Below are 21,669 nucleotides of genomic sequence, written 5' to 3'. Positions count from 1 at the left end.
GAGGATTCTTGTATTTTAATTGAAGTTTTTCTTCTGCTGGAACTTAGACGTGAATTTATGTGTTTCTCTTTATTGTTTATAAAGAACATACATTTCTGGCTGTATTAAAAAACATGACTATCTAGATTATAATCATTTTTTAGATTTTTAGATCAATTTAGATTATAATCATTTTTCTGGGCACATATGTCACCAAAAGAAGGCCTACTTTGAAAAACAGATGGTAAGACTTTTGAAAACAAGAAAGCAGTTCCCTGGGCTGATGTAGCAAACGAGATGTGAAGAAGTGAAGGTCTCAGCAAAAAGGTAGGAGTCAGAAGATGTAAGAGCAAGGGTATGAGAAGAGAGATGACATTAATGAAGTCCTGGGACCAGAGAATCAGTAATCAGCCACACTCCTCAGACAGTGTTGTGAGGGTCCACAGGATCACTTCATAAAGCATAAAGGTTCTCTCAAAGCTCTGTCTCTCTAGTCCATCTGGCAAACATTACTGTCATATGCATCAAAAATTTATCATATTTTTTCACCATAAGCACTTCCACATTGCCCACTGCTATTACCAATGACTCACAGAATTCCTATGACTTGCTCATAGAACAAAATTCATCTCTATTTTTCCTCTAACTTATTTTACTTAGTAAAGTTCAATATATTTTCATGCAAATATTAGAACCTATGCCTTCTACTTTCCCTTTGAAATGCTCTTGGCCCTTGCAATGATAGCTGTGTAACTCCAAAGTGCATGAAACCATTACAATCTAGAAAATCCTTTTTTATTTTGGATATGATTTTATTTAAAACTTATCTGCTGGCTATCCAGTGGATCTCTATGTACAGAATTATTCTCCTCAAGGATACATTTGTTCCATTACAATTTTGTGAGAGGCTCAGATTGAGTTTATAGTTCCCACCAAAGAATGGTGTCCATCTGGTAGAACATCTGGTAGAATCAGTAAACTTTAGGGCTAATAAAGACCTTAAATGTTGCTTGCTACAACCCCTCAGTTTCCAGAAACAGAAATGAAGGTTCAGACAAGTGAAGGCCTTCTCAAAGGACACTCTTCAAATTAGCTACTGAACTAGTGCTTTGGTAACCCAGAGCCCTGTTTAGTGTTCTTTTATGCCACATTATTTTTAATCTTCTCACTAGCCTAGTGTGAAAGTCATTTGTGATGTTCACCAATATTTTCTTTGGAGAGAAAAGGAAGTTAAGTGTGGCCATGTGATTTGTTTTGGCCAAGGAAATGTGAGAAGTGAAGTGTTTTGCTTCCACTTTAAGAACCAGTATATAATTTGCCAAGATCCCTTTCTGCTGCCATGGCAACAGGCAACATACTAGATAATAGAGGTTCCACCAGCTGAGGACCATGTAAAGCAGAGCCTCAGATGACTCATAAAGGATACATAGCATGAGTGAAAAATGAATCTTCATATCCTTGAGGGATTTGGGAGTTGTTTGTTACTGCAACATCACCTAGTCTATCCCTCCTGGTAAGTCTGAGCTTCATATCATTCCCATGATGCACCTCAATGCACAAAGACTTAAGAATGTACTCAATGCAGAAAAGCAGAATACAGCTCTATAAAACATTCCAAATTCCATATATCACCAGGATTCTTTCTTCCTCTTGGCTTATATTAAGGGTGAGGGATGTACTTCTTTACAAAGAATGAGTATTTTGATAGCTTCTCATTCTTTGAAATATTCTGCAGGTAAGTGCCTGATAGAAATTTCCTTTAGACTTTGAGTTAGAAACATAATGAATTAGATTATTTTAATGAGTTCAGTACATTATGACTTCAAATGCATCATCCTGTACTTATGTACTCATACATGTGCAAAAATCTTGGTTTTCTTGGAAGCTTTTTATCTAGATAATTCTCACTCCTTTTAAGGTTTTCTAACTTTATAAGCACCAATGTTATGTCAAGATGATGCTTCAAAAGCATGATTTGACATTTCAAAGTAAGTTATAAAATGAATGAAAGATTTTCAAGAGTAGTAAGAGAACCTAGGTGACTTTGGATAAGTCACTCAGCCTCCCTAGGACCATTTCTCCCTTTGTGAAATGAGGACAGTAATAGTACATGCCTCCCAGAGTTATTGTGAGAATGAAGGTGGGCCATTCACACCCTGAATGGTTCATAATAAGTGCACAATGTTAACTGCACATTATCTGAGCCATAGAATACTTAGAAATCTAGAAAGTCAGCTCAATTCAGACCTTTCGCTTTCCAAGAAGGTTGAATTCAGAAACTATTTGGTCCACAAATTGTGGTTTTCTGGAAAAGATGTAGAAACTATTGTCCTGCCTCCCTGATGAAGGTTTTAACACACTTTTGAAAACAGACATATGGATAAGAGGGTTATTATTGCTAACAGTTTAGGAAAAATTTCCAAATGCCCCACCAAGGGCATAGATCCAGCTGAGAAAATCTTTAAAGGACTATGCTCATTTATACTTTTTCCATTTTAAACACTTGGACTTTTTCAGATTTACACCAAAGCTCCCAAAATGCTAAAGCTTAAAGGAGAACTGAGAGCTTCCAAGGGACTGAAAGGTGAGGTAAGGCTCCTTCCTGACTTGTCTACATACCTGGAGTTGAATCTTTGTTACAAGGGACTTCTTTTCAAGTTTCATGACTTAGAATTCCAGGTATAAACACCACAAAATACCACAGACAGAAAAGAGCAGCAGAGCATAGTGTTCTTAAAAGCCCAGACCCAGCTAGGTGGGTCTGGGTCTGTATCCAATGGTAAAATGATATTGGGAATGTTGTTTACTCTTTCCGAACTTTCTTTATCTTTCCCAAAAATATGAATGATGAGCATCTATTTCAAAGACTGGCTAGGAGGATTATAAGACACTGCATGTAAGAAGCACCTAATATTCAAGAGAGGCAGATGAAAACAACACTGAGATTCCACCTCACCCCACAAAGAATGGCTGCTATCAAGAAATCAATCAATAACAAATGCTGGCGGGGGTGTGGGGAGAAAGGAACCCTTTTCCATTGTTGATGGGAGTGCAGACTGGTGCAACCACTGTGGAAATCAGTATGGAGATGCCTCAAAGAACTAGGGCTAGAGGTCCCATTTGACCCAGCTATTCCCCTGCTGGGTATCTTCTCCCAAAAATTAAAAGAATCATACCAAAGTGATATATGTGCACCCATGTTTATAGCGGCACAGTTTGTAATAACTAAAGCTTGGAAACAGTCCAAGTGCCCATCAACTGGAAACTGGATAAAGAAGATGTGGTTTTTTTATAAAATGGAGTACTACTCAGCCATAAAGAAAGAAAAACTAGAGACATTTATAGCTAAATGGATGCACATTGAGGCCATACTCTAAAGTGAAATAAATAGGACACGTGTAAATACCGAAGTTTCTCTACTGTGAGAAACTGAAAGTGTAAATAAGGATTAAAATGACTAAAATGAATAATTGATAATTTGAAATAAGAAAAGGTCCAAAGGTGTAGGGGTGGTGGGAGGGGAAGGGAAACAAGGGAAAGGAAAAATTATGAGAAAAGAAAAAAAAAGGAAATGAAATCTATGTAAATAGAGAAGGGTAGAGGGGGTGAAGGGCTCACAGGTAATGGGGAAAAAAATAAGAATCAAGATACATCATGTACAGGTACAAGCAACCAATGATAATATAAACGCATTGTATACCTAAAATGTACCAATAAAAGAATTTTTTTAAGAAAGAAGCACCTAGAAGGAAGCTCCCCCACTGCCATCCCAGGCTCCTAGGGCAGAGAAGCTGAGCCAGTCCCAGAACCCAGAAGGAAGCTCCCCCACCGCCATCCTGCGCACCTAGGGCAGAGAAGCTGAGCTGCACGGGCACCAGAAGCAACCTCCACTGTGGAAATGAGAAGACACATAAACATACCTCAAATATAGACTTCCGGATCACCTACAGCAACCCCAAAGGGAAAAGAGATGGAACACTCTGATACTCAACCACCTGGACTCTCTGAACTGGCAACAAAAGAGGATCTGGGAAAAATGAAATCAGAAATAATTTCTCAGATAACAGCAAAGATTGTGCTCATCGTGCAAGACATGATTAATAAATCTAGAGAGGACACAGATAAAAAAATAGAGGATCTGAGGAACATGATGGAATCCCAATATAGGAAACAAATGGAATCCATAAAACAGATGCAAACAGGTTTCCAGGAGATTAAAATCTCCATTGAAAGTCTGCGTAGCAGAATGAACCAATGTGAGGATAGAATTTCACATATAGAAGATAAGATTGCAATTGGTGACCAGGAAAAGAAAAATTGCTTTAAAACTGTAAGGAGCCATGAGAAATCAATCCAGCAGCTGCTAGATGATGCAAAGAAGAATAACATAAGACTCATTGGAGTCAATGAAGAAACAGGAGAGAGTACAGATGACATTAAAAAACTCTTCACAGAAGTGATGGCAGAAAACTTCCCAAGCAGGGGAAAAGAACTTGACATACAGATAAGTGAGGCATATAGGACTCTAGCTACCCTTGATCAAAAAAAATCTATGCATAGGCATATAATAGTTAGGATTCCAGAAATCCAACAGAAGAACAAAATTCTACAAGCAGTGAGAGAAAAGAAACAAATCACATACAAAGGAAAGCCCATCAGAATCACAGCAGACTTCTCAATGCAAACCCTCAAGGCAAGAAGAGCTTGGAGTGATGTATTTCAAGCCCTAAAGAAAAACAGCCTCCAACCCAGATTGATGTACCCTGAAAAACTATCTTTCAAAATTGATGGAGGAATAAGATACTTTCATAACAAAGAGCACCTTGGGAACTTCATGAATACCAAACCAGCACTCCAAAAAGTTTTAGACAGTATTCTAGGAAAAGACAATGAGGATCACAACCCCAGGAAGCCCAGCAGAATGAATCCATTGGGCGTGACAAATTAAACGCAAAGTGGCAGGATTCAACAAAAAGAAAAAGTCATGACAAGGCTTTTAAAACTTTGAACTTCATCTCCCTAATGAGTGTGTAATTCAATCTTGTTATTGTACTGATTAGTATTTTTCTGATTCTAGAATTGTACACCTTTCCTTGTGCTATACTGGCTATTTATCATCTTCTTATGTCTACTTTTTAATTGGGTTGTCTATTAATGAGCTCTAAGAATTCTTTATATGTTCTGGTCATAGGTTATATGCATTGTAAATATGGTCTGTTGAAGGACTACTTTTCATTTTAATGATGTCATTTAAAGTTCTAAATTTTGATGGAATCTCATTTATCCATTTTTTTCTTTTATACATCATGTTTTCTGTATCCTAGGTAGTTCTTGCCTACCCTAAATTCATAAACATTTTCCCTTATAGTTTCTTCTTAAAGTTTTATATTTTTAGGCTTTCATATTTAGGTTCATAGATCCCTTCAAGTTATTTTCATGTATGGAAATAAAGGGTTGAGGTTAATTTTTTATATACAGATACCAGGTGTTCTAGTACCATTTACTGAAAACACTATCTCTTCCTCGGCTCTTGAATTGAGTTTATATCCTATAAAAAGCTAATGTTAAATAATGTTTCAAAACTCAGTGGACCATATATTTGTGGTTCTATTTCTAGATTCTCTGTTTTATTCAAATGATGTATATGTCTTTCCTTACACCAACACTGCCTTGATTACTGTAGCTTTAGAAGAAGTCTTAAAATTAGGTACTAAACGTCTTCCAACACTGTTTTTGATTTGTTTGTTTGTTTGTTTTTTGTTTGTTGTTTTTTGTTTTTTAACTTTTCTAGGTCCTTTGTACTCCTACATAACTTTTAAATTTCAATATCCAAATCTTCATTTATAGCAAGTATACACAGACCTGAATTTTTATATATACCTTGTGTTTTCTAATGCTGCTAAATTCAAATACAAGTTCTAGGGGCTCCTAGAGATTTCTTAGTATTTTCTCTGTAGATGATCATTTCATCTACATATAAAGATTTTGCTTCTACCTTGCCAATCCTATCCTAATTGTGTCATTTTATTGCCAGACTATTTTGATTGGGCCTAGGTTTCAAAGTTTAATAGACAGAGAAAGAGTAAGCACATCTGTCCTTGTTCCCCATCTTAAGGAGAAAGCATTCTATCTTCTCCATTCATATAAGGCATTCTCACTGGAAGTATGGAGTACATGTCTTTAATCTGTTGAGAAGATGGGGCTGGGGATTTAGCTCAGTGGTTCCAGCGCCTGCCTCGCAAGCGCAAGGACCCAAGTTTGATCACCAGTACCAAAAAAAAAAAAGGAGAAGGTTCTGTTCTACTTCTAGTCTCCTGATAGCTCTTACCATGAACAGCTGGTAAGATACTTTTTCTCCAACTAGTGACAGGATCATATGGCTTTTTCCTTTCCTCTGTTCAAATGATGACTTTTGGGGGTGGATCTTCCAATGCTGAACCAACACTGCCATCCCTATAATAAAACCACTTTCTACAACCTGCCAGATCTGACTTCTAATTGTTTTGTTAAAAAAAATTTCTATGTTCATACTTTTTTCTTCTATTATCTTTATCCAGTTTTAGGATTAGCACAATATTGAGTTCCTAAAATGAGGGGAGAAGTGTTCCTTCTCTTTTCTGCTTTAATTGTTTGATATAATTTATCAGTTAAAATGTATATGAGCCTGCTGTTGTCATATAGGTAGGTTTTCAAGCTAGGAATATACTTTCTTTAATAGGTCCTATTCAAATTTTATATTTCCTCCAGAGTTAGTTTCATTAATTTGTCTTCCAAGGTACTTCTTAGAAGTTGTCAAATTTATTTCAAAAAAGATTTTTGTAATATGCTTTCTATATCCTTTTAAATTCTGTAAAGTCTGTGGTAATGTCTCCTAATGTTGATATTGTAATTTAAAAATGTATAATTGATATTGTTTAATAGGAAGAAAGGTCTAAAGGAGCAGGGGTAGTGGGAGGAGTAGGGGAAAGGAAAAAAGGGAAAAGAAAAAATATGAGAAAAGGAAAAAAATGGAAACAAAGTCTTTGCAAATAGGGAAGGGTGGAGGAGGTGAAGGGAGGGCAGGGAAATGGGGAAAAAAATAAGAACCAAGATACTCATGTAATGGTACAAGATCCCAATGATGAATGTAACTGTATTTTATACCTAAAATGTACCAATAAACTTAATGGGAAAAAAAGAAGCACCTAATAAATATTTACTATTGTTGTCAACATTCTTTTTATCTAGAATGCTGTAATATGGAAATGAAGTGCTCTGATTTGTCTAGTAGTTTGGTGAAATGATGTATGTATTCCCTGACTTGTTCCAGAAAGTACTGAAGGGGCCTGTTTGGGTTAAGACAGAGGTGACATATGGGTTTTAACAGACCTCCTACCAGGAGGTGAGTAGCTTCTAAAATAGGAATTTCTGCTGCTCTCTCCTGGGTAACTGGAGCCCTAGGGGATATCAGGGAACAAGGATAAGGTATGAATTTTCTAGAAGACCATTCCTTCATTTCACTGATATCTTTGGAACACCTTTGATATGTTAGCCATTGTTCTAGGATCTGGGCACATCAATTAAGCTAAAAGGATGAACAAAATAGACTAAGATCCCTAGGCTCTTGGGGCTTGCCTTCTAGTGGAATAATTTCTCCAGGAATATGATGGCAAAAAGTATGTGGCAATTGCCCAAGTGCCAACAAAAGTCAGCCCACATTCGATGGCTGATATCTAACATGCCATGTGTATACTAAACCATATACAGTGTGCCAATGTCTAAAAAGTTTAGAAGACAATAAAATATTCTTGTTCTTCACTATATGAACATAATTGATTCCAAAATTGTTGCGCACAGGCAAAATCCTGTATGAATATCCATTAATTCCCATCATAAGTAATGCAAAAAGCACAATGTTTCTATAACCATAAAAGCAAATTCAGGAATCTGGTTAGTAATATCAATGTTAGTGTTTAAATTTACTATAGATAACTGTAAACTCTATTATTACAAAAGTAAAAAGTAAAAAGTAAAAATTCCTGTAGCATCATTAGTTTTAAAGGCCCCCTGCTTTTTAAAGCATAATTCTCACTATAAATTGATATCTGTTGAACAGTCATGGTATTCATGGTGGTTGAAAGTGTTTTTCCATTGTTTGTTGAAGAATTGTCCTCATCTTCAGATAAGTAATTTCCCAAAGATAATGACCTTTATAGTGATGTCAACTCCAAAATTCCTGGGGAAACTGCAGGCCAATTTTCACCAAGCTTTCTTGATCAAGTGCCAAATCTCTGGGAATGTTGCCATTTTGAATCTTGTAATGCTCTTGAACTCTGAAAGTGCTATTGAATCACAAGCTTAAATTTAATCTCAGCTCCATCTCCCTCAAAAAGAAGCATGAAACTACCTGTCAATACTTTGAAGCCTACAGCAAAATTTCTTTCCTCCTTTTGAGAAATATGTTTGAGAAGGCATGCTCCTTGACAAAAGACCCATTTAATCAATACAGAAAATTTGCCTCAGTGAGTAACCTATTTTCTATTAATTATCATGAGTATGCTAGCAACTGCAGTATTAGGACTCACCATTTTGCCTGTGGGTTGGTAACTTGACTGATGTCACATGCTACTAAGCAGAGTGACCAGGTCCCAGCCTTATATATGCAAAAATTGAGTATCTAAGTACATGGCTTATTTAAATGAAAGCCACCTAGTAGCAGAGGCTTGTTATTCCAGCCCTCACTAATGATTTCAGACCCAGAACAGGATCAGATGGGCACCTAAGGGTCATCATTATGACTCTCAGTTCATCTCATGGCCCAGTACTGGTACAGAGAAATGAGTGATAAAATGTCAGATTAAATGTATTCCTACTGCATATTGATATTCAAAAGGCATCTGCCTGGAATTTAGTATTCGTAAACTAGATAGAGGTATAAATAGATTATGATTAATATTTGTGCAAGATGCTAGCAAGAAAGTAGATTTGCTTGCCTTTCTGGGGTTCATAGGTGAGCACAAAATCCTCTTAAAACTATCTATAGTTAAATATGGAACTAGGTTTGTGGAAATCATCTTATTGCCCTTCAAGCATTTTCACTCCTGTTCTAGTACATTAAAACCCCTTTATGACTTGGTCTTTAGCAATGAATGGTTAAGTTTTTATTTTAAAAGCAAATTTCATTTGATATCCAATAAAACACATTTGTTATTCAACTGGTTTAGGGAATCTTCAAAGAAAGATAATTTATCCCCAACCTCTAGCTTTATAAATGAAGAAATTTCCTCGGATATTCCAAGCCAATGCTAAATATCCAAATTAGATGAGATCATCTACATCAAAGAGCCAATTCTGTAGTCCCAGTGCCATAAAGGAATAAGATTGGTAGGTCTTCAACTCCAAACACATCTAAAACGGAAGAGAGGGGATTTTTTTATTAGCCTGAGAGAGAACATCTGTTAACTTAGGCAAGTTGTATATCATTGGCATTTTGTTAGTGAGTCCACAGTGTGCTAGGCTCCACATGGAGAAATCTAGTCATGTGCTCCTCACTTTAAGACACATATGTTTGGCATGAAGGCAAGAGTACAGAGAATTAGGCTATCTGGTAGGGTAGGCATGGTGTCATGACCTCATTTGCTCATAGAGCCCAAAGGAAAATGGTTCTGTGGCAAGAATAAATGGGGGATCCCTGTGGCCCCATTCCCAGGGAGGCTCCATACCCTATTCCTAATGTGGCAACAATGACTACAGGGATCAAAAGCGTTAGAATCAAACTGCTACTCCTTATTGAGTCAAGGATTTTGTTCTCAAGTTAAAAACATTGTGTGCACACCATTTTTTAAAACCACTCTACACATATTCTCTTAAGAGAGTCCCTGGTAATTGTCTTAATGGTAACTACATGCTTGGGGCAGTTGACATCCACTGTTATTTTTCTGAAAGTGAGGGACCAGGGACAGAAGCAAGAGAGGAGGAGGGAGAGTTTAGAGATAATGAAATCCTTTTAATGATAGAGCCATGCCGTTAACCTAATTAAACTATAAAGTGGTAAAAAAAAAAAAAAAAACACCTCAGGTACTAAATGGAAATGAAGAAATAAATCAGCTGAGACAGCAGCACTTCTGGGAAACCTTCTGATTTCTGGATATTCTGACACTGCAGTGTCCTATTCTCACGTTGTGCTCTGGCCCCCCTTGGCCTTGTGCAGAGGTCTCTTAAACTGACCTGTCCAATAAGGCTTGATTTATGATGTCCATATCAGGTCTCCAGTTCCCCTGGGAATGTGTATTCTGTAGCTCATATATTTCAGAAGCCAGACCAGTCTGTGAGATGTGGTGGTAGAGTACTGGCTATATGGTCAGAAGAATATGCTTTCCCATCTGTACTGCTAAGCAGATATGGAATTTTGAACACTGTGGCTCACGTTCCTGCACCATTTCTATGCACTCATCTCTGCCTTCCCTCTTAGAAGAATTCCCCTGAGACAATTGAGGTCACTTTGCCTATAGGAACAAAGAGCCAGAAGTTCTTGGGAGCTTACATCCCACGGGGCAGCCCTCAGCTGTTAACTGGCTGGTGCCAAATTTGACAGCTTTCATTGCCATCACTCAAGATGGGCTGTACAGTGTAACTTATATTCTGTAGGGTCAGGCCAAAGTGATCCACAGGACTGTGCCTGAAATTGCTTGGTTTCTCCTCCTTCCCTGTCCTGCTTCCCCTTCTTCCATCTTGATTTCTCTTGGGAGTGTTTCTTTAATAGATATCACAAATCTTCACATAAGAAGCCACTTCTGGGCATTCTAACCAGAGAGATGAGCACCTCCCATATGTGTTTCAGCCTCAGTTCGAAGGTCTAAAGCTCAGAGGTGATAACACCTGTGCTCAGTGTGATTGAAACCCCAGCAGAGTAATAGGACTGAAGCACTGCATAGGTTCACAGAGGGCTTTTTCCTAATTCCTTTCTCACTTGCCACCCATAACGCTGTGAGTGAAAGCAGCATTGTGATGTGTTGAAGAACCCACCCAGCTACCAGATCTTTGCATCCCGCCTTCTCCCCACCCAAGCTGCTACACTCCATAGTCTCTATTTTGATCTCAGTCACTACTTTCCATCCTGACTTAGCAACAATTAGCTAATCTTTTCCACTCATAATCAAAGACAGGGATCTTACCTGCTTAGCCTAGAGATTTCACTTTTGTTCCCACTAGTGAACCCCTGCAAAGGAAAGCACTGGGTATTATAAGTGAGGAAGATTTTGGTTAATAGGTAAAGAGAAAAAGACTTCAGAATCCCACATCAACTCCATCACTGATTCATTCACTACAGTCTTGACAAGTTCGTTTGACACCTCAATATGTTCATTTCGTCAGTGGCAGAACCATTAATATTTATAGACAGTTCACTGGGTGCCTCAAATTATTCTAGACACTGACTTCCTCTTGAAAAATAAGGGAATTGTCTGATGCACCCACAGCAGTGTGGTGAAGATTAATTAATATAAATAAGTAATTGTCTGAATAATGTAGAGCACTCAGACACCTTACAAATGGATACTGTGTAAATGTTACACAGGATGAGTAATAATAGCAACGACGACTTGATGGACAAATTTCCTGCAAATTTAAAGTCCTGTCAACCTGTTAAGTGAGGGAAAGTAAGCATTTTCGTGAGAGTTTGTAATTGTTGCTTTTGTTTCTCTGGCTGCCTAGGTGGGTGAGAGAGACAGAGAAGTGGAAAGCCTGAACAGTAAGCTCCTGAGCCTACAACTTGACATCAAGAATCTGCATGATGTCTGTAAAAGGCAAGGGAAGACTTTGCAGGAGAACCAGCTTTGTGTGGAGGAGGCCATGATGAACAGCAGCCATGTAAGTAATTAGGCAGTTGCTACCTACCTCTGCTCACTTGACTACTCCTGCTCCTTTGGGCAGGAGCAATAGAAAGTTTTTCCATTGTCATTCAAGGGTACTAATTGAGCGAGCAAAGAGAAAGAGTTAAACATATGCACCCTAACACACAGAAAATGCCATTCCTGCCCTCAGGATTTTTCTAGCTGTCTACAAGCTCATCTACATCAGAGACATCGTCTTTTTTTTAATCTGGCCTTTAGCACCTGGATTTGTAGCCCATTGCTCTGAAAATACCAAATCAGAGTAACATAAGGAAAGAAGTGTCTCCTAGTGGAGTCTAGACAGACTTCTGAGTTAACTATGAAAATGAAAGCCACTGTACCTGTTCTTCAGTATCACTGCTCATCATTTACTGCTGCACCTGCCTCTCACTGGCTTTGAGCTTTGCTTCTGAGGCCAGGACCCAGTCACAGGACAAGCCTAAATGCAAAAGGGTTAATGCCCCTAGAAGCAGTCCTCAAACAATAACAAATAGGGAGATGGGTGATTTAAAAACCTCCCTCCCCTTCCCCTTAGTCAGAGATAACTCATGCATGCTCTTTATTCTCCCAGAATTCCTCAGTGGAACTAAGCCCTACTGCTAACAGTAGCAAGCTTAATAACACACTCCTCATCAGTTTCCTTCCTTTCTTTGTCTATTTTCCCAGGTCCTCCACCAGAGATTCCTATGATCACTGCCACATAAACTACTACTTGATACTCAAATCCTTGTTACAGGGCCTGCTTTTGGGGACACTCAAGCCAAGACACTCAGTAACACTTATCCTACAAATGTGTGAGCAGTGAGACCTCCTAGCATGACCATCTTCCTATGATTTTGAACTAATACTGACCTGTAGTCCAGGCAGTTCACCAGCTGAGGAAGTTTCATTTCACCCTGAGATTTTCTCTCTCTCTCTGGAAACTCTAAACCTAAGGTCTTTAAACCAGTATAAATTTATCCACACAAGCTGGGGAGCCTGCTGGAATGTATTTTCCCACAGCTCTCTAAAAACTGGGTTTCTTCCTTGTGGTATTTTTTTCTGTTCAGTAACTTGAGATCTATGTACACTTGAGGCATAGGCCTGCACTACACCCCCAAGTTAACCTCTTAACCACTGTATGAGCGACCACTATGCTCATTGCGGGCAAGGACCTAGTTTTTTTCACCGTGTCTGTTAGCATTCTCCTAGGAGTTGCCACCTCACTGTACAAACCACAAATTGTTCTCTGTAATGCCCTAAAAATGCTACCAACAAAGCAATTCTACCTCATCTGCTGAGCATTGCTATCCTTTCCTCAGGAAGTCACAAATATAGAAAAATCCATTGGTTCTCCTAAATGAATCTCAGGAAGAAGATTATCATAATTTACTTCTTTCTAAATATTAACGTCTTAGTATATTTTCACCACTGCTGTTGTGAGTTTACTTACTCCCCCACTCAGGGAAAACCATGTGGCTTATAAATGTACCTGGCAACTTGGAAGAAGTAAAGTATTAAATTGCATTTTATTATTCTAATTGCCCAAAAGAAGTTCTAACAGCTTGAAATAAGCTTTAAAACAAGCTCTCTTTTTTTCCTAGCACTTAGTGCAAAATTTAAATTGCAGACTATGCATACAAATACACAATTACACGTAGACCTATACTCATCTACTCAGAAAAATCCCTTTAAGATCTGCCCTCCGTGAGGAAATGTAATATGGGAACAAAGCAGAAACCCAAGGCTTTCTGAAATTTTGACTAATAACTGACACACAGCTGGGGAAATAAGCAGAAGGTTATGGTTCAGGACCACATTTATGAGAGAAAAGTAAAATATTATATCAGATGTTATGTGTAACAAAAAGAGTGAAAAGGAGGCAGTGGGTGGTAGGAAAGAAAATGACATGACCCTGTAAATCAATAACACATTATGCTCTGAAGCCCAAGAACATAGCAGGGACTAACGTGAAACAAGTGAGGTGCACAGGGTGCAGAATTTATGGGCACTCACTCAGCAAATACCAACTTGAACTTGCTTGAACATAAGACTGCGTTCCTCCTTAAATTGTGCACCTCACTTCCTTCACTCTAGTCCTGGCCCTGCCCAGAAACACAGAAACAAAGTCTCAAAGTGAAAAGAGAAAAGAATAGAGATATCGTAATAAAATGATGATCAAATCAGAAAAGGAAGACCTTCATGAGCAATTTTCCAAGGCTCCTTTCCCTGTTGGAGTCACTGGGAACAAACCCTGTTATTCAGTAGAACTGATTGTCAAACTAATCTTTAAGGGGTATGGAAGACATTATTTTTAGCATAAAACTACTTCAGGTGAATTTTCTGCCTGAAGATAAATGTAATTAGCTGAATATATAAAGATTAGTAGAATCCTGATGGACATAATCACACAGTATTATTTTTAGTCATTGGTTATGAAAAATATTAAGTGAATCTGCTAAATCCAGGATTGTGGAATCCTGGATTGAATCCTAGAGCAGAAAAGAAGAAACATGTTAATGGAAAAACTAGTGAAAACCAAAACAAAGTATCTAGTTATATTCAAAATAATCTACCAACGTTAATTTTTTACTTTGGACAAATATACTAGCTTATGTAGGAAGCACACACCTGTGATCCCAAGCACTTGGGAGGCTGAGACAGGAGGATAACAAATTCAAGTCTAGCCTACCCAACTTACTGAGACTTTGTCTCAAAATTTAAAAAATTAAAAAGGACTGGGGATGTACCTCAGGGCAAAAGCAATGGATTCAATACCCAGTACTGAAAAAAAAAAATTAAGGTGGGTGGATGAAGAATCTATAGGAACTCTCCTGTGCTACTTTTGGAATTTTTCTATAAATCAGAAATCACTCCAAAATAGTTTATTTTTTTAAAATAGTAAATCTCAAGTAAATAGAGATCACAAGTGAGAAGAATGTCTAAACCACAAAGATATATCCAAAAGAAATGCATGTCACCTAAACACAGAATCCTACAATCTACCAGTACAAGAAATGTAACTGATAGAAGACGTAAGAAGCCTAAATATAAATCTATCTAAATGATATAAGGCTAACCTAGAGTCCCAGGAAATATCCCACTTGAGACTTCAAAGATAGAAAATGAAGTTCCTGACAATGACTTAAAAAAAAAGATAGACATTATGGTTCTTCAATTTTTTAAAAAATCGCCAGGGATTCAGTTATGAGAGCAATGTTAACCAATGATAAAAGGGAACACAAACTAGAATAGGGAATAAAATGGTTAAAAGATATTGCAAAAAGCTGGCTTTAGGCAAATCATCAGGGCCTGATGACATTCTTCTAAGAGTACTTAAGGAATTGGCAGGTGTTATTACATAGCTGCTAGTGATTATTTTTGAGAACTCAAGAGGATAAAGAAAGTCCCTGCAGACTGAAAAAGGGTAAATGAAGTGCTCATCTTTTTAAAAAGGGAAAAAGGACAATCCTGGTAATTATAGGCCTGTCAGCTTAACTTCAATATCAGGGAAAATATAGAACTTAACATCAATCAATTAGCATCAACTTAAAAAGCACAAAGTATTGGGTGGAAACCAATGTGACTTTTCAAAAGGCAAATCATACCAGGCCAATTAATTTCCTTCTGTGATCAAGTGGCCACAGTGGCAAGGAAGGAGCAATAGCTATAATCGCTTTGACCACAAGTAGGGCTAAAAGGTTGGCTAAATGTGGGGAAAAGTTTCTATGTGTGCCCAGCACTTTCTGTCTTTCTAGGTGGTGGATGCTAAGGCATAAATGTAGCTGAGAAGCCTGGTTGACCTCCAAGTGGTAGCCTCCACCATCACACCCAACTCTGAATAGTCGTCTTAAGAACTAATCTTACTTCCATTAAATTGTTTCCAACTTGCTCATTTTCTTCAGATCTCAGTGTAAAAGCAAAGAAGAATATAAGATATCTGTGTCTTCACTAGGGAAAAAAAACTTTTAGGAAAGAAGACAAAGAATAAGAAATGCATTGGTTCCTTTCTGAAATTGTACTTTGGCAGCTATATAAGTGAAATGTAGATTTAATCCATGGCATGTCATTTTCTATTCATTTAGAATTAAGAACGACAAATTTTTGATTCATAGGATAAATAAATATAAAGTTAATAGGTCTTGAGTAAGTTTAGGCATTTCTCTGGGTCTTTGAAATTTGATTCCTCCAAACCCATAGGTATTAGTGTGCAAATGTTTAAAATTCTCACTCAAGAAAATTCCAATTTCTCTGTAGATATAAGCTGTTCTTAGATTTTTATAATGAAGTAAATTAAGTCAGGACTATATTTGTCCCTGTATTAGAAGAATTGAGAGAACTCTCATCATTTGGCTGGTCCATCATGTTACTTCAGACAAAAATTAAATCCAGAAGATTCAACATGATCTCTGGGGAAGAGAATTTGTTCATCAGGATCATTGCTAGGCTGCTAGCTTTATATGCACCATTTAGGAAAAGACTTTTCTTACCCACAGGAAACTTTAAAGCCAAAGAGCAATTCTGAACACAAGCATAGATGATATACTAGGTACTGTAAGGGAAAACCCTAAAGAAAGTCTTTTACTTAAAGAATGTTTCTCTCATTCCTTTGGGCGATGAAGAGAAAATAAGAACATAGAAAGAAGAAGAAGCAAAGAAAGAATACACATGAGACCATAGTTGGTTTTCAGTTGGGTCATATATGTCCAGAAGTGAGGAGGCAGTTCCAAAACAAAAGTTACACAAAAATACTAGAAGCACTAGGACTCTAGTTTCTTAATCCTGAGAGATTAGTTCACCTTCAATGAAGCCAAAAGAAAAATGATTTGGGCAAAAATGATAAGGATTTTATTGAGTATATGCTTCACTAAAATAAGCCCTTGTGAATTAACCCTATTCCTGGGATGTTGTTCCTTTGCTTTAGTTCTATCCATGTTAAGTATTTATTTGTCATCATTTTTTTTCCAAGCATTTCTCCATTTCCTCAGCTTATCTATGTAGATAGGAGGATTTGGGCTCCTGAGGACTTCCCTCTTATGTGTGTGTGCATATATAAATACACAAGCACACATACACACACAACACTACTTCCTTATTCCCTTTTCTCTAAATCTTATTCGCAAATGAGTTTTAAGAATAGCATTATTCTTACCCTGGAAAGAATGAAAACACAAAGAAACAATATTTAATAGAAATGTTGAGACTTATAGCTACACAAAGTAAATACAAAATTCAATTTTGTTTGGCTTAGGAAAGAAGTCTCATCAACTTCCCTCTAGCCACATACATCAGATATTTAGGCCAAAAGTACAGCTTGACTTTATCTAGGATTTTTGATGCCTGATGATCAAAGTGGTCTATTTTCTCTGTCAATCTTCTCAATTCTAAGGCATTTAGGATGAAATAAACTTCCAAGGAAACTGGAAAAGAGTAATTCAGACTGAAAAGACACAATCAACTATTGTCTTTCTGGATCTGAGCTGGGTTAAGTCTCCTTTCCTTTACTTGTGCTGACACCACCCACTCTCACTAGAGAAGATTGTCTCTCTTTCAGATATCAGCTTAATCTCATTAAATTCCATCTCTCCAGTTACTCAAACCAAAACTCTGAAGTCATCTTGTCTTAGATGACTATCATTTCCCAGCATTCGGCATATAACTCAGCAGTGAATTATGCGGATTCTACTTTCCAAATATATCTAGAATCCAACCACTTCTCCCAACAGCCACTGTTCCCACCTTGATCTACCCATCTTTTCTTGTCTCAATTCTTTTAATAGCTTCCTCTATGAACTTCCTGCTTCTGTATCTGCCTCCTTACAGTTGATTTGCAATAGAACAGCCAATGTGTCCTTTATAAAATTTAAAAGAGGCCATGTCACTCCCCTCCTCATTATTTTCCAATGGCATCTCATGTCTCTAAAAGCAGTTGGAGTCTTTAGAATGGCCTCTATGACCCAACAGGACCTCACTTCCTTTTCTTTTCTCACATCATCTGGCATCATTCTCCTCCCTCATTTTCTCTACTCCATGTAGAACAAAATCCCTGGCACTCTCTGGGGATCCTCAAATACCACAAGGCATGTTTCCACCTTCATGACTTTGTGCTATTATCTCTCTCTCTCTCTCTGGTGCACACTCACTGCACATTTCTATCAGGCTCCTCCTCTTTCCTCCTTCATGTTTTGCCTCAAATTTCATCTTCTTAATATGGCCCTCCATAAAAACATTTAATTCAAAATTATAAACTCTCCCATCTTGGCATTCCTCATTTTTCTCCCCACTTTACTCTTCTCTGTAGCACTTTTTCCTTCTAATACACTGTATAATTTACTTGCTGTAATTGTTTTCTCTTCCTAATAGATGCAAACTCTATGAAGGCAGATACTGTGTTTATTTTATGAACTGCTGTATTCCTATTACCTAGTACAGTACTTAACATAAGTATTCCTAATCCTAGTCAAACAAACTAATTATATGAAAACATCACATCCACACAAAGACTAATATGTTCATGTTTATAGCAGCATTAATAGCCAAAACTGAAACAAATGAACAAATCCTGATTCTTGCTGCAACCTGAATGAACCTCAAAAACTTATTCTGAGTAAAAGAAATTAGACATAAATGATAACATATTATACAATTCCATATTGGACATGGATAGAAGATACAAATCCATACAGGTAGAAAGCACATTAATGATTGCCTGGCCCTAGGGGTAGGAACAGGAGTGAACTGCAAATGAGCAGTTATAGGGTGGTGGTAATATTCTTTTTTTCTTTTTCTTCTTCTTTTATCTTTTTGGTACCGGGAATTGAACTCAAGACCTTGTGCTTGCGAGGCAGGTGCAGCACCACTGAGCTAAACCCCTGGCCCTTGCTGGTAATATTCTAAAACTGGATTGTGATGATTGATGTAGAATTCTATAAATTTATTACAAATTATTGAATTGTATACTTAACAATGTTATAGTATATAAATTATACCTCAATAAGACTATTTTTTAAAGTTAATTGTTTTAAAAAGCTTGAAAGCTGTGATGTTAAATAAGTACTCTGTTGATGAAACCAAGTCCACAAGCTCAATTCCTGGAAGCAAATGAAATTTTTTAGTCTCTATTTTCATTCCTTTCATCTAATACATAGTGATGTATGAATCTCTAATCTAGGAACAATAGGAGAAGACATGGTCCCTGCCCTCCAGGAGTTTATAATCCAATCAGCATAGGTACAGAATGAAAAATGAACATGCCAGCAAAGACTCTGGTACTGATGCAAAGACAGCTGTTCAGAGAAAACCAAGAACAGGATTTGAACAGGGTCTTCACCACAAGCAGAAAGATAATAAGCAGACATGGGAGCTTAAGACTGCCCTCGTGCTGTCCTCTACCCACCTCTCTTTCACATGTCATCATCATATGGGATAATGGGCAAGAAAATATAAAAGCATCAGTGCAAAACTTCAATTATTCCAGAAAAACAACTCAGGGAGGTGTCTTACCAGCCGAATTCCTGGTACAGAGTAGGTCCTCAGCATATGTGAATGCATAGAAATGGAGGGCAGCAGATTGTGGATTTGCAGAGAAAGATCACACCACACACGTGTGCATGCATGATGCATGTTCATGTACATTCACACACACACACAGCATCTGTAGGGTTACATCTTTGGGAAGGAGACAGAATCAGTGCACAGATATGAACGTTATTTCTGTCTTTTTCCAGCATTCCAAAACCTCCAAGAATTCATCCTTGCCTCCTTTCAATGCTCTTTTGCCTAGATATATTTTTTTATATTAAATTCTTTTATTGGTACATTGTAGGTATACAACACAATTACATTTCTCATTGGGAATTGTACCTTTATATGATGCATCTTGGTTCTTATTTTTTCCCCATTCCTAGCCCTCCCTTCATGCCCTCCACCCTTCCCTATTTACAAAGACTTTATTTCCATTTTTTCCATTTCTCATCATTTTTCCTTTCCCTTCTTTCCTTTCCCCTGTGCCTCCCACTACCCCTACCCCTTTGGACCTTTTCTTCCTATTTTACATTATCGATCATTCATTCTAATCATTGGTACATTTTAGGTATACAATGTAATGACATTCAGCATTGGAAATTTGCACCTTTACATAGTTTCTCTTGGTTCTTATTTTTCACCCTTGCCCAGCCCTCCCTTCAACCCCTCCAGTCCTCCCTATTTACAAAGATTTTGTTCCTATTTTTCCATTTTCTCATATTAATCCCATTCCCTTCTATCCTTTCCCCTAGCCCTCCCACTTCCTTCCCCTTTGCCCCTTTTCTTCCTGTTTCACATTACCTATTATACATTTAGTCCTTATTTACACTTTCAGTTTCTCACACCAGAGAAACTGTTCGGTATTTACACATGTGTCCTATTTATTTCACTTAAGAGTATTGCCTCAATGTGCATCCACTTAGCTATAAATGTCTCTAATTTCTCATTTTTATGGCTGAGTAGTACTCCATTCTATTAAAAAAAAAAAACCCACATTTTCTTGATCCAGTCTCCAGTTGATGGGCATTTGGGCTGTTTCCAAGTTTTAGCTATTACAAACTGCGCTGCTATGAACATGGGTGCACATATATCACCTAGATATTTTTAATACCAAATTTGGTCCATGAACCCTGACCAAAAACCCATTTCCTTCTGAGTTGATTGTGTTCTGTATATTTGAAGGCAAAACATTACTAGTGATGCATATGTCTCTCTGGATCCTTTGCATATATGTTTTTTATTTTGACTTATAATAAGCTTCTGATAGGTAAGAACTTTCTTATAGACTAAGACTATAAAGTACTGTATTTTTCTATGAATAGAATGAAATGTTTAGTAAAAGTTCTCTTTGGATGAAAATAGAAAAGGGTAGATGGGCATTTGTGAATGGTTGAACAAATGAAAAAATTCAAAGAATCACTGCATCCTTAGTGATGACCTAAAGCCTTTTCTGTATATTCTACCTGTGTTATAGAACAGGAAGCAGGCACAGACATTAGTAATTGAGGAGTCCCAGATTGATTTTGGGTCTGTTAAAGAGTGTCATCTGAGACAACTTCAGCAACTGAAGAAAAAACTGCTGGCCCTTCAGCAAGAACTGGAGTTTCGCACAGATGAGTTGCAGACTTCCTACTGTTCTCTCCTGCAGTATCAGTCCATCCTGGAGAAGCAGACTTTTGACCTGGTTCTTCTTCACCATCACTGCAAGCTGAAAGAAGATGAGGTATTGCTATACTAACTATAGAAATGTCCACATGCCCACCGACCTAGAGAAATCAGGACAGCAATCCAACCCTGAGAGAAAGTAAATGCTAGATTTAATGAAGAGAGCTTCACCACATCTTGAGCAGGCTTTATAAATTTTCCCTCTTTGATTCTTGATCTTTTTGAAGCTAAGCAGAAAAAAAACTAAACATAATGCCACAACTGGGTTAGATCTCCAGAGTTAATGCATGTAGGACATGTGAGCTGCATGTCCGGGCCTATGTGTATCACTGTGTGTACATATGAGTCCATCCTCTCCAATCTATTACCATTGCAAATGAAATGCAAAAGACTCTAAGTCTCTGAGGGTTATTTAAAAAGATATAAGGTCCATTAAATCAACTATTTTTAGATAAATCAGGTCTTGATGATATATAAATTCCTGGCATCTGCACAGTTGATAAGAAAACTGACAGTGAATCTGAGTCAATCACTGAGAGTGCCAGATCATTTTTTCAGACTGGAGTTTAGATCCTCTAGAATTAGCCTAAGTATATTCTGGGCATTCATTTATATTCATGTTCCAGACAGTATTTTTTAAATAGTAGCATCC

General features: G+C 37.5%; 1 protein-coding gene and 1 long non-coding RNA gene across 7 annotated transcripts in view; one reads left to right on the top strand and one right to left on the bottom strand.

Annotated features, from left to right (window-relative positions):
• Positions 1 to 1,581: 1,581 nt before the first annotated feature.
• Positions 1,582 to 21,669, top strand: part of Pmfbp1 (polyamine modulated factor 1 binding protein 1) — a 55,341-nt gene continuing 35,253 nt past the window's right edge. For 4 of the 5 annotated variants that reach the window (XR_015451293.1, XM_004842924.3, XM_087210985.1 and 1 more), the window contains exons 1-4: positions 1,582 to 1,714; positions 2,497 to 2,568; positions 11,671 to 11,826; positions 20,827 to 21,075. Coding sequence is in view for 4 of the 5 variants with exons in the window: in XM_004842924.3 (XP_004842981.2) it covers positions 2,518 to 2,568; positions 11,671 to 11,826; positions 20,827 to 21,075 (456 nt within the window). In the remaining variant the exon portion in view is untranslated. The remainder of the gene's footprint in view (positions 1,715 to 2,496; positions 2,569 to 11,670; positions 11,827 to 20,826; positions 21,076 to 21,669) is intronic. The other variant, XM_021256769.2, reaches the window with a different exon arrangement.
• On the bottom strand, positions 6,259 to 20,833 carry LOC110348773 (uncharacterized). 2 transcript variants are annotated; one of them, XR_002394307.2, is made up of 5 exons: positions 17,568 to 20,833; positions 12,191 to 12,288; positions 11,133 to 11,176; positions 10,186 to 10,348; positions 6,259 to 9,366 (listed from the first exon to the last, which is right to left on the bottom strand). It is a non-coding gene; the product is annotated as an uncharacterized LOC110348773 (long non-coding RNA). The 2 variants fall into 2 exon arrangements; XR_002394308.2 differs by lacking the exon at positions 10,186 to 10,348.

Source organism: Heterocephalus glaber, unplaced genomic scaffold, assembly GCF_053883595.1.
Source record: "Heterocephalus glaber isolate CG9 unplaced genomic scaffold, H.glaber_assembly_v1.0 deba00000071, whole genome shotgun sequence".
Classification (NCBI taxonomy): Eukaryota; Metazoa; Chordata; class Mammalia; order Rodentia; family Bathyergidae; genus Heterocephalus; species Heterocephalus glaber.
This window is presented reverse-complemented; position numbering and strand designations above follow the sequence as displayed.